Raw genomic sequence first — 14008 nt, 5'->3', positions numbered from 1 at the left:
ACTTTGACCATAATTCATGTTTTACTCATTATGTAGAATAGGGTAGTCGGCAGACATATCAACTAATAGAAAAGTGGAAGGACAAATTTGAACTGCGTGGCTAATCCTGTGAGTGAAGAGAAGAAATGTCTTCTCTTCTCGACCTTGCTCTGCCTGAACGAACACACAGTGGCCCTGGGAACTGGACCAATAATTACCAATGACCAGCCAGTTTCACCTTGTCTCTTTAATGTAAATAGGCATTCGGTTATCAAACACAAATGGCTTTGACATTCATACATGGACATACCTGTACTGCATAGGAATCTACTTAAGTACTGCAATAAAACAACCTGCACAACCCCTGGCCTGGGCGAGATAAATCTTTCAACACCAGCTGTAGAAGCTAGCTGTGATAGTCTGACTTCATTAAAAAAAAAAAATTCTTACATACAAGGCAGTCAGGTCAGTGAGGAAATCAGGGTGTATCCCATGCACCATTTGCAGTTTGTTGGAGCTTAGCTGGCATTCAATTTCAATTCCCTCAACTTACTGAACATAGGAGAGCGGCACACACTGACAGGTACAAGTTACTCCAGTGACAGACGCTAATTAGCAAGTGCAGGAGTAATGGGAGAGCCAAGTTCTCTCCCTGGCCAAGAGACAGTGATAGCAACTGAGGCAGGGTCATCTCTTTAAGTGTCTCACTTCCTATTAGACAGGAGATCTCTGGCACATGCCCCATCACTACCCATACAGAGTGATCTCAGCGACAGAGAAAGGATCCTGTCACATCCTGTAGTTCTCAAATAGAGCTTCTCTTTTGCATAGAACACAACCCACTCAACTGCATTCACTCACTCGCGTGGCCCTCCGTCGACAGAAAGGGAGGACGGGCAATAGAAAATAATGGCACATGATGTGTTTATGTGTTTTGATGGAAACTCGAGGGAAAGTCTTCGAAAGAAGATGATGGACTCGTCTTCTGCTCAGCGAGGCTTTGACATTCTGTAGGGGATGCTGGAAATAGTCTCCAGGTTGATGGATAGGTGGAGTGGGATCACCCGCCAGACTCATCTTCTCCCCCCCATCTGGTCCTGACTCCTGAAAAAAGGCACAAAAAGAAAATCGGCATCAGCCTGCTCAGTGTGGAAAAGGTGACGATCACAGCAGAACACAGAAACGAAATAACTAATGCAAATAGTGATGAGTCAGCTTCACACCAAGTAAATAACAATTTTCAAAGCACTATTGTCATTATTAGTGGCAGTAATAATTTAAAAATTGCAAAGAAAGAGTCAAAAGAACCCAAGTGGATTTCACATTATTAAATAAACAGTTACACCAGTAAGAATTAGTCTTTTCAACACTGTTACAACCTACAAGTCTCTCTCTATCCTCCTCTCTGTGTCTTCCTGAACTTCCCCTTACTGGTGGCCCCCGTGGACCATCCCACTGCTAGCGCAGCGAAAGAAACTGTTCTCCCTGCATCATTAAACAGTATGAATTAACTTGGGAGGAATTTAATTATGTCACACATGACGCTCTTCTACTTGAAGCTTTTAAAGGCAGTATAGTTGCCTACACACTTAGAGGTTCAGTTTTTAGATGCAATAGTCAATTTAGCCACATCTGCTGGACTCCTAAATAAACATATTGAAGACAGATATTTTCATTTATGTTTCCTGCTAAGATGAATGTACTCTGAGAGGGTCTAATAATCTGACTTGTGTGCTCTCTGTACCACTAAGACTTTGGCTGTCTAAACCCGTCATGAATCTACTTTTGTTTCAGATAGAATATAACTTGAAAAGCTTTGACTCTGTGCACTCAATAAGCAGATGTATTGTTTTGTTTGAAGCCCTCACTATAAATTTCATCACAGGAAGTACAAAAATAGTCCTGTTAGCAAGCTGCTCCTACCTCCTAATTAATGCTTATTATCATCCTTTTATTATATTTTACACATGACAGCTGGTGTGATGTGGATAAATCCTAAATGAAAGCCCTAAGGGTATTGCTAACAGCTCCAAAATGTCAGAGCAACAACTGATACAGTTGTAGAGACTGTCATTATGAATGATAGGAATCTTTGCAAATTGTAAAGCTTGCCACAAGAAGATCCATTTCATTTGCTCCCTGTCAGAGTGTAATCTGACTTCCTAACATATCCATCAACCAAATGAACAACAGATTTTTCAACTGATTCAAATCTGCCCTTAGAGTCAGACATACACATTCTCTGAAGATGTGTTTTTCAAAGTCATCAAAGCTTTTGAGCCCAGAGGTGAAATAAAAGCACCCTTTGTTCAGTGAATATACAGCTACACCACAGTAATGTAGAATCTTGCAAAATAACAAGCTGTCCACCGGTAATCAAAAAGTAAGATCCACTTTAAATGTTTAATTAACAGCTTCTGTCTGAGAATCCAGAGGGGCCCTGGCAAGGCAAAACCACTCCTGCAACCCAAACCCTGAGACACAAGGAACCACAGATTTACTGGGGCTACAGGAGGATATTCACTTGAATGATACAGCTGCAGAGGGGGTTCAATCTAATGATTGATTAAATCCACACTGTGCCCATTTCATTCCTCATTTACAGTAAAATAAGCTCCATTTCATTTTTGTCATTGGTAACTTCTCCCTAAAAGAATAACATGAAACTTCAAGTTAATAACAAGCAACACAAGAACAATCGGAATATCAATCAAAGACAAAGATCAGGCATAGCGCTGTGGAAGAAAACCACTGAGAATAACCTTGGAGACGAATTTAGAATAATGAGGAAGCAGCTAAACCTTGGTGATACTTAAAAGATGTTACCGGATGATAAACACATCATGACGCTTTCTTTGCACAAGAATGAATAATTATGATAGGTTAGACATCTCTGCCTTTAAAAGTACATTTATATTTATTTTTAAGTAGATACCCTAGAAGCTTATAATGTAAAGATGATGCCAGGGTTACGGCAGGACAAAAACTGTATGCTGTGAAATATATTTAAATAGCAGTTACTATCATCAGTGTGGGAAGACCCACAAAAGGCTGTTATTATTAGGCCTAACCATGCATGTAAATGCACTGCCTTCGAGTAAAGTATGAGGAATGTGACTCTAAATAAGGTACTAAAAAAGTTAAGTGTTTTATTACCTCTCTCTTTTTTTTTGCAGCACCTTCTTTTAAAAATAAGCTGTAGAGTTCGTGACATACGCATTACTTGAGGCAGAACTCTTAAGTCAGATTTCACCATTTATTTTAGAATGACATACGTTGTCATTGACTGTCCCTGAGATCACATCCCAGAGACTGAGATTTAAACCATTTGAATGAAAGAAATACAATATGTACAATGAGGAGGAAGGAGATGAATTTCAGTGTATCTGGGCAATGTAGTGTGATGAGGTGAGCACAGAGCAGCAGGAATAAAGGACGTATGAAGCAAGCTACATGGTTGGGCTTATGAGTGTGGCCCTGTCTGAACTAAAAAGAAGTACCATTAACATTAAAAATTTCTATTCTTAAGTTAAAAATAATTACTAAATACTGTAAGTCCCGCATTAGAGCACCTTATAGGACAAGAAAATAAGAAAAAGGGTCGGAAAGAAAGAGTGGCAGTAACAAAATCTGCCTACTAGCATCTATTAACACCTTATGTTGTCTTTGGTAGACCTGCACAAAACCCATACTTTAAATATAAGTGCTCTAAAGTGAGCTCTAGAAGAACTGGGAAGCAAGCTGGCCATAGCTTCATACTTACAGATGGAAGAATGCTATCAATCTTCTCCTCTGGTTCTTGTCAAGAAAACAATAAGTGATAAAGGATTACATACGTGTCATATTCTCTGGAAATCGGCGCAGACAGTTACTTAACTGGAAACTGTTAAGAAGAGTTGTGGGCACAGGCCTGTGCTGGGATCTAAGGGGGAGGGGGGCCCTGGTCCCGTGCAGAGATAATTCAATAGATCAGAACATATAACAATGATCACTATGAATGATGGAGTAATGCAGCAGCTCTTGCTATGGGCTTTTCCACTTTATCCCAATAACAATAAGCCAGAGTGAGGTGTCTGACAGGTCATTCTGTTACCACACTGTTGTTCCAAAGCAGCAGCATATATCACACTCTAAAAATCTTACACCTTTATCAGCTCTTTTTCCTATGGTCGCGGTACCCCACCCTTAACCTCTTTCCAAAAGCAGTCTGCAGCCCCCCTGGTGTTAATTATAAGACTTTTCCCCCCAGAGCCTGGGCAAGACGTGGAAGTGCATTAATCTTGATTCTTCACTTCAGTCTAAAGGATCATTTGAAGAGACTCCTGTGGTAAGCCCCAAAGGTGAGGTGACTCAGTACCAGGAGAAAGGTACAAAAAGGGGTAAAGAAACTGCCCTAGTTTATTCTGGGCGCACACTGGGACGCTGGCTACCTCAACAGGCAAGTCGATCATTTACCCTAACCACTTGTATTCTCAGTATGTTAACTTTGAGGAGTATTCAGTGTCATACAGGATGACATGCCAAGAGTCTCTTACCTGTGTTGTGATTCATTTGTTCCCTGATGCAGCATGAAGGTGACTGTCACCTTACAAGCTGAACTGAGGCGAGCTGAGAGACAGCTAAAGGGCTGTGACATGTTTACGTCAAAGATTTTAGATTCAGCTCCATTTCATTGCACACTTTAGTCCATTACAGTTGTGCATAAAGGTCAATTCCAAATGTTTTTATGGAAGATTCATATTTCCCATTTCAGTAGGTTTCCGGGTATCTTTTTGGCTCTTTAAATGACTTTTATTAACGTAGAATAAAAGTGTTTTGTGATGTGTAAAAATAGTTTGGTACTCATTTTATAGCAACAATCCATTGCTGCCTGATGCACAATTACTTATACGCCAGTGCGTTCCTGCACTGTTTTGCTGGCTGTGTCACAGACTGTTAAGTGGAAGGATGGAAATGACACGGGTAATCGGGCAATTGCTTAAAAAAACAAGCAATAAAAAAGCCTGTACGTGATAAACAATGGTCTGAACACTCAGGTCATTTCTGAGGATAAGAGCAAAATGATCACTTCTAACTGACTGACAGATTGAATATTTACTCATGCACTACTATGCTGGATGCGATAGTAAAAGAATTAATGGTTCCATTAGAAGAAAAGAAAATCTAGAACATTCTTACAACCGTGTTAACAAGTGCATTTCAACAACATCTCTTCTGTGCACTTGATTCTGAATAGCTTGCTCTTCGCATTTGATCATGGTCCTTCTTATCTCATTAACTACTCTTCTGCATTACTGAAGCAGTTAGCCTGCCGAGACGTGCATGTTTAAGCTTCCGCTGTCTAATCATGCGATTTCTCCTGTAGTTTCACAATAATGTGCACACTTCTCAAAGCTATCCATGAAAGTCATCACGCCATCTCTCCGAGCAATATGGTTAACATATTCCCTTCACAGTGGGGGGTTTGTTCAGTGTTTAGGTTTATGCCATCTGTAAATTCTCTAGCGCTTAGCATATTCACTTTGATAACCAGCAGCATCATAAACAATACGCTGGGATCCATTTAAAAATACCAGTTTTTACAAGTGATGAGTAATTTATGTATAAAAAGTAGGTGCCAGCCAGTGTTGCTTGATATGAACTGAACATTTTCAATGTAAAAAGACAGTTGAGGAATATTAACCGATGCTATAGCTTATTATAATTGAGTTTTAGTCATTCTGTCCTTACCGTGTTGCACAGAGCCTAATAAAATAATCTCACAAGATACAAACATGTGCACACAACAGTGTCTATTATCATTATCAGCATAATAACTTTGTTGTTATTGTTGCTGCTATTTGTGTGGAGGCTTTTTTTATAATCTATGCATTGATCCCATATCTCACAATCAGTGTCCATTTGGTCTGTATCCACGAATGCATCCACTTTGTGTTCGCACGTTTTTCCAACATCAACACGCTGTCGTATGCAGTCTTTCATCTGCATTATGAGTAATCTATGGTAGTTAATTGAGCCCAGAGGCAGTTGGTTTCAATGAAGGCTCCTGTGCTTTCCTGGCAAAAACAGTAGAGAAGTAACTCTCTGGAGAAGGTAGCTCTCTGTCGAGTGGCAAACAGAGCAGAACTCCTGCCGTGTTCATTAGCTGTCATTGATCAGTGATTCAGTTGCTGTGCAACTCCTACCATAGCTCACATATTACCAGTTTCATCTCCTAAAAATTAATATAAAGGTAAGAGAGCGAAGCCAGCACAGCATTTTCCTTCTTGTCTTTTATTTTTTATTTTTTTTTCACAGCACTATTTTGATGTGGATGGATGTTTGCCAAGGTTTTCAACAGCATGCAGAGATTGCTACGCAGCACACTTGTCCATTCCACAGTTTTCTGATATCAATATGAGCTACTATATTCAGTTATTGGCTTCCCTCAGAGGCTATCATCGCTGCAACCTACTCCATCACAGGAGATGTACTGTAGAATGAGGCTGCGAGGTATAAAAATGCTGATAAATGGCTGAGACAAAAGCATAAATAATGCAGAGATCAGAGATACTGGAATAGTGAGTCAAACTCTACTTCAAGATACCCCACACCTCCCTGGAGTGAGTCCAATGTAAGTGTCCTGTCTGACATGATCAGTGTCTGCCGGGCTTCACCTGCCACGTACAACACGGAATTCAAGAACCTCCTCTCTGGCTCCCCTTGCCCTTTACTACTCCTTGCTCCAAAAAAACACAACATCAGAGAACTCACATCCCATCTTCTAGAGTACACCTGGCTGCAGCTAGCTTTTAAAATACACTCAGGCTAGTTTTCTGTTTTCAAATTTCACCACATCTCCCCCCTTTTCATCTTTTCATATCTTTGAAAAAGAACTCCCTATTTGCAGCACAGTATGTAGTTAAAAATCCATGATAGAGCCAAGCCGGAGCTACTACTGCATAGAAATACAACAATGAGATGTATTATTTGCATGACAGTGCAGAGTTTAAGTGAATATATAGGGGTGAATTAAATCAATATTTCACAACTCTGCTGAAGGAGCTGCAAAAGGGCCATTATGTAGCACTAATTGCACCTATAGGGCCTATCTTTAAAAAATGTAATCTGCACTCTCATTGGAATTCATCGAAAGTCCTCAGGTAGATGACCGGGATCGTCCGTGCTACCCCTTATTTCACTGAGTTTTCTTTATTCCCTTCATGTCTCCCTTTGAATATTTATTCTCATCTCATTTGCAGCTATCTCTGGCTAGGCCAAGGTTCTGCGCAGTACCAGTGCTCATCCCCCCTTAACATGCACAAAGAATAAAAGACTTTAAATATCATTTCAAATTACGAACAGAGAGAGCAAGCAATGAAATGCAGAATTTCACCTGGGAAGCTCTAAGGTTTCTCTAGATAATGTTACTTCTAAGATATTCGCTGTTTTATGTCAGACGAGTCCATTGTACGATGTGATACAATAACTCCAGCTCTCTAAGAACAATGCATCGATGTTCAACTTTTTCCTCGAAGCTTTGCTGGGAGCATCATTATTCAGTGAATATCCTTCCATAGGCAGAAATACAAAAGGGAGATTTTAAACTAAAATGACAATTATGAAAAACTGGACTCACGGTGTTCTGTGGACAAGAAGGAGATTTTGTTAAATGTTTAATAACTTTAAGGAGCTCCTTGTTGAGGGAATAAATGAAAAAACCTCTCTTTTAAATCTCACTTTAAAGAAAGAACTGTTGTTCCCCATCAATTGTATCTGACACCTTTCAATGCTGAAAATATCCCACATATAGAATTGAACTTTTATTAACAGAAATTTTCAAGGACCAATAAGTTACCATAATGATCAGCACCTTATATTTACAGTGTTTACAATCTACAAAATATTGAGTGTTCTACAGATAGTAATTATCTCTACAGTCTGTGTGTATTGCTGCTAGAAATAAAACAATAAAAGTTTGAGTTGATAAATAAAAGTCACAAATGAACACATGTAAGGCAAAGGTTTATGAAAACAAAGTGCCCCCTGACTCGAAAACGACTTAATTAAATCCAGAGCCTCGCTTTATTAAATAGAATATGCTGCACTCTGCATAAATGCATTAATCGATAGCAAAGCTGCCACACAAATATTAGAATAATTGATCCAGGATGATTCAGCAGTGGGGAGGTCTTGAGGTTTGCAGGATATTACCTTGCAATAACAGTCTTGATGAAAGTCAGTAGATGCTACAGTAATGACAAATGTCCTCTCTTTGACTCCTTCTGGCCAGACTTTATTTTGGCTAGTTACAGGAAATTACTTTCTGTACCCTCCATCATCTTCTACTCACTCTGCATGGTGCTGCTGCTTTATGGCAATGACCAATCAGGGTATAATAAAAACAAGCTGTAACTGTCCGGCTTTATAATAAAAAGTATTCACACAATCGACACCAAACTGCTGGTTATTAAAGTACGAGCTAGAGGCCCAGCGAAGAACATTGTGATCTATACTTTGCTAATGTGTGATGGTAGTAAGTAAACGAGCCAACAAACTCCACTGGAACGGCTTGTCAGATGGTGGGATAGCTTAGAAAACATCCCGCCAACTGTTTGTCACACTTTTATGAGTACAACAGAGTACAACACTGTGAATGTCATCTTGTGGAGATGGTTTGAAAATTAGCCATTATCCGCATATTTAAATTACATTGCATCCTATCCCTACGCCTGCTGGTTTTTCACCCCATACTTCAGTGTGTCTGTACTGAACAATTATATACACTTAATTCAGGACAGAGTTGTTAACCTTTCATACTGATCTCTTTATTGCTAATATAACTGCTCGAAGTCCATGTGCATACTGTATCTGTACAGAGACCTCCAGGTCTGTATGTATGCAAATCTGTACACACATACAGACCTGGATAACAATTAAATGCATTAGAACTTGAATTGTAGATAACGGCAAACTTACTGTGGAATACTCTGAAAAAACAACAGCAAAAGTATCAGAAATTTTAAATAAAACAAGCTGTGTTTCATTTTCTGGCAAAAGACAGACTCTTATCTCTCCAGCACCTCAGTGACAAAATACTTCAGTATTTGTCAAATCAAAATGAATGGACTACCTTCTAAAATGTCTCCCAACATATCAGCACCTAATATCAAAAGATCTATGTCAAACCAAAGGGGAAAATATATCTTTTCACTTACAAAAGAAAGCTTTGAAGACAAAAATATCTTTTTTCCTCATAACAACTTCTGTCCTTTGTTGGATACAGTACTGAAGCTTTCCCAAAATAGCTCTAAGGTTCTGGGCTTTCCTGGCCATGTGCTGTGTTCGGGGGGAGAAGGCTAACATAGCCATATAGAGAAGTGCCTAGTTACCCAGCAATTTAAACACTGCAATTCAAGTACTAAGGAAAAAGATATACAAGAACAATGCCCTTGTGATAATACCCAGATGACAAACAACTGCCAAAGTCCCTCAGGCTAGATAGAGAACATGAATGGATTCAGTCCAAAAGTATAAATACCCAGAGAGCATCTTTTGGGTTGGAGAATGGCAGCTAAAACAGGGAGGACAGCCCAGGTAGAAGGTGCTCATAGGGGAACGTATCTACAATGCAGCAGAAAAAAAGAAAAAGAAAGAAAGAAAGAAAAAAAAAGGCAGTTTCCTGCATTCCAGACAATATGGATATCATACAGACAGAGAACTCCGTGAGTTATCTGTTTACTTGTTGGGCCACTTCTTTGTGACTCTGTATAATGCGTCTGTACTGATGAGGTTCCTCTCAGTATGGTCACAACATTCCCTTGACAGTTATGTAACAATTCTCCACACGCTCTCCAGGGAGAATCCCCTCAATAATCTAGTTCACTACTCTGCTTTTATGTTCACCAACTCTTGACTTTTCCAGAGGGGTATATCTGAGTCATTCACTAATTCACAAGAGACCACAGTTCAGACTGGCCAGGTACATCACCACTATTAACTCATTCACTGCCAGCCATTGGCAGTGAATGAGTTAAACCCATTGACTCATTCACTGCAATTGACAGCTATAGACGTCAATGGCAGTGAATGAGTTAAGGAGGCAATCCCATTCAGAAAGCAATACCAAGATATGCAGATCTTCAGCCATCTGAATCATTTGGGGGTAAAAGTGTTGCTGTCCATGGTGCTGAAAGCCTTTTCTCCTCTTCCTTGCATAAATAGTGGCCTTTGGTTATGCATCACTTAATAAACTTCTAGTTTATTTCTTTTATATAAGCTTTAAGAAATTGAAAGACAACTATCTATTATTCTATGCTATAAATGTTTTCTTTTATATTGCTACTTGGGATAAATTGTTGCACTTTATTTTTAGACTTTTAATTTTCATATTATGGATGAAATCTATTTTCTAATGTGAAGACTAAATTCTCACGAGCCCTGCTGTACTTAGTATATCATGAATCCTGTGCCTTTTTACTCATTCTTCATTTTCTGTAAATACACTAATGTTGTCAGATCTACCAATCCCAAGTCAAGTCAAGTCAAGTCAGCTTTATTTGTATAGCACATTTAAAAGACAACAAGTGTCGGCCAAAGTGCCAACACCTGAAAAACAGAGAAAGTGACTAGTAATCATGTGTATCTTTAATGGTGACAAGGATGTCCAGAAAGCCAGCATGATGGTACCAAAGTGTCCACTGTATGCTGATTAAAGTAGATGTGGTTAGTTTGGGTTTGTAAAAAAAGAAGCTTCTTTTATCCTGCAACACTGGGTGCACTCTTCTAAACACATTACATTCTAGATTATCCAAATATCTATAAAGAAAGCATCAACATTTTAAAATGGTCTTATTAACCTTAAGGCTCTGATTTAAAAAAAATCAGTGCAGTCTGTTATAGCTATGTTCAGGGTGTAGCTAGCAGTTTAAATGCTTTATAAGGATGACACTGAGCACATGTTTCAGATGCCATCAAAAAGGAAGAGACCCTGCATAGCTCACAGCTTAATTGTTTACCATTATTAAGACTTTCACTGTGGTTTTAAGGAGTCCAGGAAATCTGTCTGCATGGCAGATGAAATTAAATAGATTCATCACATCAATCAGTGACCCTGTGATTCCAAAAATCAAAATGTCAAGACTTGTCATATTCCAGACTTTCTGCTGAATTAATACATCCTAGCCTCATTACAGCTGCACTTACCCGTATCCTCCAGAGCATTACTACTGAGTAAGACTACCAGACAATTGTGATAAAGAGAAAAAAACAAGTGCGACAACTGAGCAACACATTAAAAAAAACCAGATCTACTTAAAGACACATATACTCACCTTTATTCGTTCGACCTTAGCTTTTCAGCGATATCATTCCTGAAGGTAAGAGAAGAAAACAGTTAACAATTCTGCTCAAAATATGAAACAACTGTATGACAACTGTACAGTGGTCACTTTAGTTACTTTCTTGTCCATTGTCTTATAGACCAAAGCATTATCATAGGCTTAGTAGTTGTTATCCTGTTCCCTTCTTCAGTAGCACCCCTCTGCTCCATCTTTGTGCACCAACCTTGCCATGGCTAACAGGAAGCAGAGGGCACAGCGCTTTATTTAATTAGTCACAGCAGCTGAGTGCTCATGTGGAACCAAACAGGGGAGGCAGATTGGGGTAGTGAGATGGATAGGCACTCTCCCACTGGGTCTTGGCTGTGCTGTCAGAAGAACGCAGATTACATGACAGAAGAGGGATTGTTATAAGGTGGGTGGGTATGGCAGGAGGATGTAAATGGCACTTGTACAGGGGGATTCATCCCAGAAAAAAAGAAGAAGATTGCTGTCACTCCTAAAGTAGTCTTATTCTTTCACAAAAAACCCAAAACATAAACTCTTACTTACATGTACTGTTACATTTATCTAAGCCGTGGAACTAGGGATCTGTTTTTGTGATGCGCAACAGTGAGCAGTTTGGCTGCTTTTATTAACTGTGACAACGCTCATTATTCCAAATGATTTAGGACCTGTTCTTTCTTACTCTTCTGACAATGTTCAGGTGGCCTTTTCCTTACAGACCAACAGATAACCTCTAAGACACTGCAGAAGTTGTTTGTTGTGAAACACATTCTTGATGAATTTCTAAACTCAAACAACTTGCAATTCACTTTTGTAAATGCTGATTTTTCAACTTACGTGTACTGAATGTATAAAATAATGAGTAAGCATACAGGAAATAATGCAACCATTTGTATATAATTAGAAGATTATATGTGATGTGAGGACTACATGATTCATGTGGTGTGAGGTTTATAATTCCATTATCATCGAATCAGTGTTACTTGGCCTTTAACCCTGAAGAGCTGCCTCAGGGTTTACCCTTGCTGAAAACACAACTGTAAACATGTAGGTTACTGTATGTTGCTGAAACAGCAAAGAACATGAATGCAGTACTTGTATAATTGTGCGCAACTACTAAGCAGTGGTGTGCAGGGAGCTCTTTTAATTAGCGCTCTTGAAGACATTCAGTGACCCACATCTAATAATGAAGGCAACATGAATGTTCTATTTACATATCTTTACTCAGTAATGTGTGACCGTTGGGAGAGCTCAGTGGTGGAGATTCTGGTGCCAATGAAAAGGGAGGGCATGTCAAGCAGAGCTGCCTGAGGCTACCTTCCAAGGCCTTCTCAATCTGAACTGCAGCAATGTGAAATGGTATGCTAGCGGCCTGCAGGTCTGTCAAAGTGGGTTATGTTATAAGGAAACTGTGTGCAACTTTTAAATAAGGCTTCGACTTGTAATACCATGTAGTCCAAGAAGTCAATTCCGAAAGCTTCCCCCCCCCCCACCGCAATATGCAGTTCTGGTAAGGGCTTCTTGATTTAGACCATTACAATTATTGTATCACAATACACACACTGGCAAAACTACTGAGGCCCATCAGATCTTTTACTTCTTCATAAAACATTGAAAAGCCCATATCTCAGAAAACACCTAAAATATTTATTTGTGTTTACATCAATTTTTCTTGCAACTAGCCTTCCACTAAACCTCTTGTTGGTGTTGCTGGTCGGTTAATATCACAGAGAGCAGCTCAACAGAATAGCATGGGGCGATCGTGGCTCAAGAGTTGGGAGTTCGCCTTGTAATTGGAAGGTTGCCGGTTCGAGCCTCGGCTCGAACAGTCTCGGTCGTTGTGTCCTTGGGCAAGACACTTCACCTATCGCCTGCTGGTGTTGGCCAGAAGGGCCGATGGCGCGATATGGCAGCCTCGCTTCTGTCAGTCTGCCCCAGGGCAGCTGTGGCTACAACTGTAGCTTGCCTCCACCAGTGTGTGAATGGGTGGATGACTGGGTGTGTAAAGCGCTTTGGGGTCCCTAGGGGGGGCAAGTAAAAGCGCTATACAAATACAGGCCATTTACCATCAAACAAATAAGAACACCTGATTATTTATTTATTTTTATCTGCCCCAAAAAACAACCAATCAAAAAAATATTACTGCTTGGGGTTATCTAATTTTTTACATTGCAAATTAAGATTGATTAAAAACTACTTGCTTACTCAATAGACAAGACGTTAAGGTAATCCATAAAGCGTGGCTGTCCTTGTTTCTGTTTGGAGTCACCATCTTGAAGCCTTTAGTCAGTCAGCTGTTTCAAATTATCACAATATCTAAGGTGACAAAGTGCTGGGATTGAATCTTTAACATGAGTTCAGTAACTGTCATTCTTCTTTCAGTGGTGGTCTTGGCACAAAGTTGCTAAGAGAAGAGTGAGTGAGAAAAGATGGTGGGACTTCCCTCTGTCATCACCTTTACAGGGCTTGCTATTCCCTAACCTTACACCTTCACAGAACCTTGCCTCAGTTAAAAGGAGTCAATAAAACCCTTTTTCAAATTCTGCTTCCTTTTAAAGGAGTATGTCAAATTGTTATTTTCCAATGATTCTTTGTCCGTGAAAGAACTGGGTCACTGACTGGCACTCTCTTTCAGGGCCTTGTTGCTAAGGCCTGACTCCTTGGAGTCCAGGCTTATGGAGACAGGGTAGTGCACACAAACTGAA

At 39.7% G+C, this 14008-nt stretch overlaps 1 protein-coding gene across 1 annotated transcript in view; it reads right to left on the bottom strand.

The window, feature by feature from the left end:
• Positions 1–211: 211 nt before the first annotated feature.
• The window catches only part of cd276 (CD276 molecule), a 71649-nt gene continuing 57852 nt past the window's right edge, over positions 212–14008 (bottom strand). The window contains exons 7-8 of the mRNA XM_085382747.1: positions 11292–11330; positions 212–1083 (exon numbers count right to left, since the gene is read on the bottom strand). Coding sequence (XP_085238873.1) covers positions 11308–11330 — 23 coding nt within the window. The 3' untranslated portion in view covers positions 212–1083; positions 11292–11307. The remainder of the gene's footprint in view (positions 1084–11291; positions 11331–14008) is intronic.

This window comes from Rhamphochromis longiceps, linkage group LG1 (genome assembly GCF_057381845.1).
Source record: "Rhamphochromis longiceps isolate RC_006_pf linkage group LG1, R_longiceps_female_GT1.1, whole genome shotgun sequence".
NCBI lineage: Eukaryota > Metazoa > Chordata > Actinopteri > Cichliformes > Cichlidae > Rhamphochromis > Rhamphochromis longiceps.
This window is presented reverse-complemented; position numbering and strand designations above follow the sequence as displayed.